We start from the raw sequence: 1,931 nt of genomic DNA, 5'->3' as shown, positions 1-1,931 counted from the left end.
TAAGTATATTTATTTTTAGCAATCTAGTCCGATTCAGACTCGGAGGATAATCCTATTCGAATTGTGCAATAGAGGACTAAGTACTATTATAAATAGAGGCTATTTTTCTCAGCATATAATGTGGAGGATCAATGAAGGAAATAGGATGTAAACCCTATTACTGATTTTTTTTTTAATCTTTTCTAAATTTCTATAAAGAGATTTTCGTTGAGCGAGTTGAAGGATTTGTTTCTTTCGTTGAGCGAGTTGAAAGAATTCTTTCTTTGTCCGATCGAATCTTGATAACAAAGAGATTTGCATTATTTATTTTTGATCAATCATGTCATGCATCATTCAAACAAGGAGGGCATCCTTATTTTATTACAATTGATCCAAAGATTATCATTATCTGCATCTTTCCATATCCTCTGCCTCTATAGAAAGCCAAGAGATTAATCCTTTTCGTCTCTCCCGGATCCCCCATGATGTAGGTCTCCATCACAGAGACTTCCTCACTTTGGTGCAGCTCTTGGAGCATGCGGACAAGCAGGCCCCCATGTCATTTTGCCCTGTCATCAAGCATCCAAGACAATTAGAGATGCAACCAATATAATCTATGCTCAACGAACAAGTGGCTCTTAATAGTAGCATCAATAATACCACATAAGGGAGAATACCAGAGAATACAATTTAGATCTCACCTGGATCACGTTGGCCACAGGACTTGGCGCATGCAAAGCTACAGTGAGAGTCAACTCTTGGAGCCTGAGCAGCAGGAATGAGACAATCAAGAGTGCAGTGGTATTTGCACCACCAAGATGGGTTATCCGGGTGAGACCTGCAATCGGCATAACATTTATCGTAACATTTTGATGCCGAGCTTTCCCCAACGAGGAAGACTAGAATGGCAGCTACTGCTAAGATCGTCTTGACACCCCTACACTCCATTGCTACTGGTATGTGAGAAATCAGTTGGATGAAGCCTAACTCGGAAAAAAGCAGTTTCTGAAGGTCCTATTTGTAGAGGTTTTATTGGTAGAGGTTAGGGCATGAATCTCCTGAATATTTATTTATTTTTTTTGTAAATATGGCAAGTTACCTTAGGTGATCGCGACAATTTATAGGCAATTATTTATAGCTTGGGTTATCTCAAACATCTCCTGATGATATCCTATTCTAAATAGATACCGGATCGTATGGTAAATAAGAAAATATTTATTACAAAAATTTGTTGATTGAATTTCATATAATTTGATTGTTTGGCAAAGATATTGAATTTGTTAGGGTTAATTATTTTTTTGGTCTCTGACCTATAAAAGATTGTAACAAAATGGTCACTAGTCTATAACATATAACAAAATGGTCATCGATCAATTTCAATTTTATAATAAAATAATTACTGATCTATAACATGTAATAAAATGGTTATCGATTAATTTCAATTTTATAACAAAATGATCACTCTGTTATATTCTTAGCCTAACAGACAGAATTAGCTAGAATGATCATTTTGTTATAAAATTAAAATTGATCGATTACCATTTTGTTACACGTTATAGGTCAGTAATCATTTTGTTATAAAATTAAAATCGATCGGTGATCATTTTGTTACATGTTATAGGTCAGTGATCATTTTATTGCAATCTGTTATAGGTCAATGACCAAAAAAGTAATTAACCTAATTTGTTAATATATAGGTTGCTATTCACTTTTATGTTTCATCAGACAAACACATGAATATTTCAAAAGGTCATTGATAAAAGTTAGAAAATGCTAATTACCACCGCATGTCAATGTACCTTCAAATTCACAAATATTAGTATGAATGAGTTTTAATAATCTAAAACCATGCTCGATATTTTTAATAACTTTTCTAGTAATTTTAGCCATACTAGAAAATTCATAATTTTCAAATTTATTTTATGTTTAGGAATTAACCCTAAATAACTTAT

General features: G+C 33.3%; 1 protein-coding gene across 1 annotated transcript; it reads right to left on the bottom strand.

Annotated features, from left to right (window-relative positions):
• Positions 1-477: 477 nt before the first annotated feature.
• On the bottom strand, positions 478-927 carry LOC140858211 (uncharacterized). The gene is made up of 2 exons (XM_073258737.1): positions 681-927; positions 478-548 (listed from the first exon to the last, which is right to left on the bottom strand). Exons 1-2 carry the CDS (start codon positions 925-927, stop codon positions 478-480), a joined length of 318 nt encoding a protein of 105 aa, XP_073114838.1.
• Between the last annotated feature and the right edge of the window lie 1,004 nt (positions 928-1,931).

Source organism: Elaeis guineensis, chromosome 5 (assembly GCF_000442705.2).
Source record: "Elaeis guineensis isolate ETL-2024a chromosome 5, EG11, whole genome shotgun sequence".
Classification (NCBI taxonomy): Eukaryota; Viridiplantae; Streptophyta; class Magnoliopsida; order Arecales; family Arecaceae; genus Elaeis; species Elaeis guineensis.
Note: the sequence above shows the minus strand (reverse complement) of the source record. Positions and strands in the feature narration are given on the sequence as shown.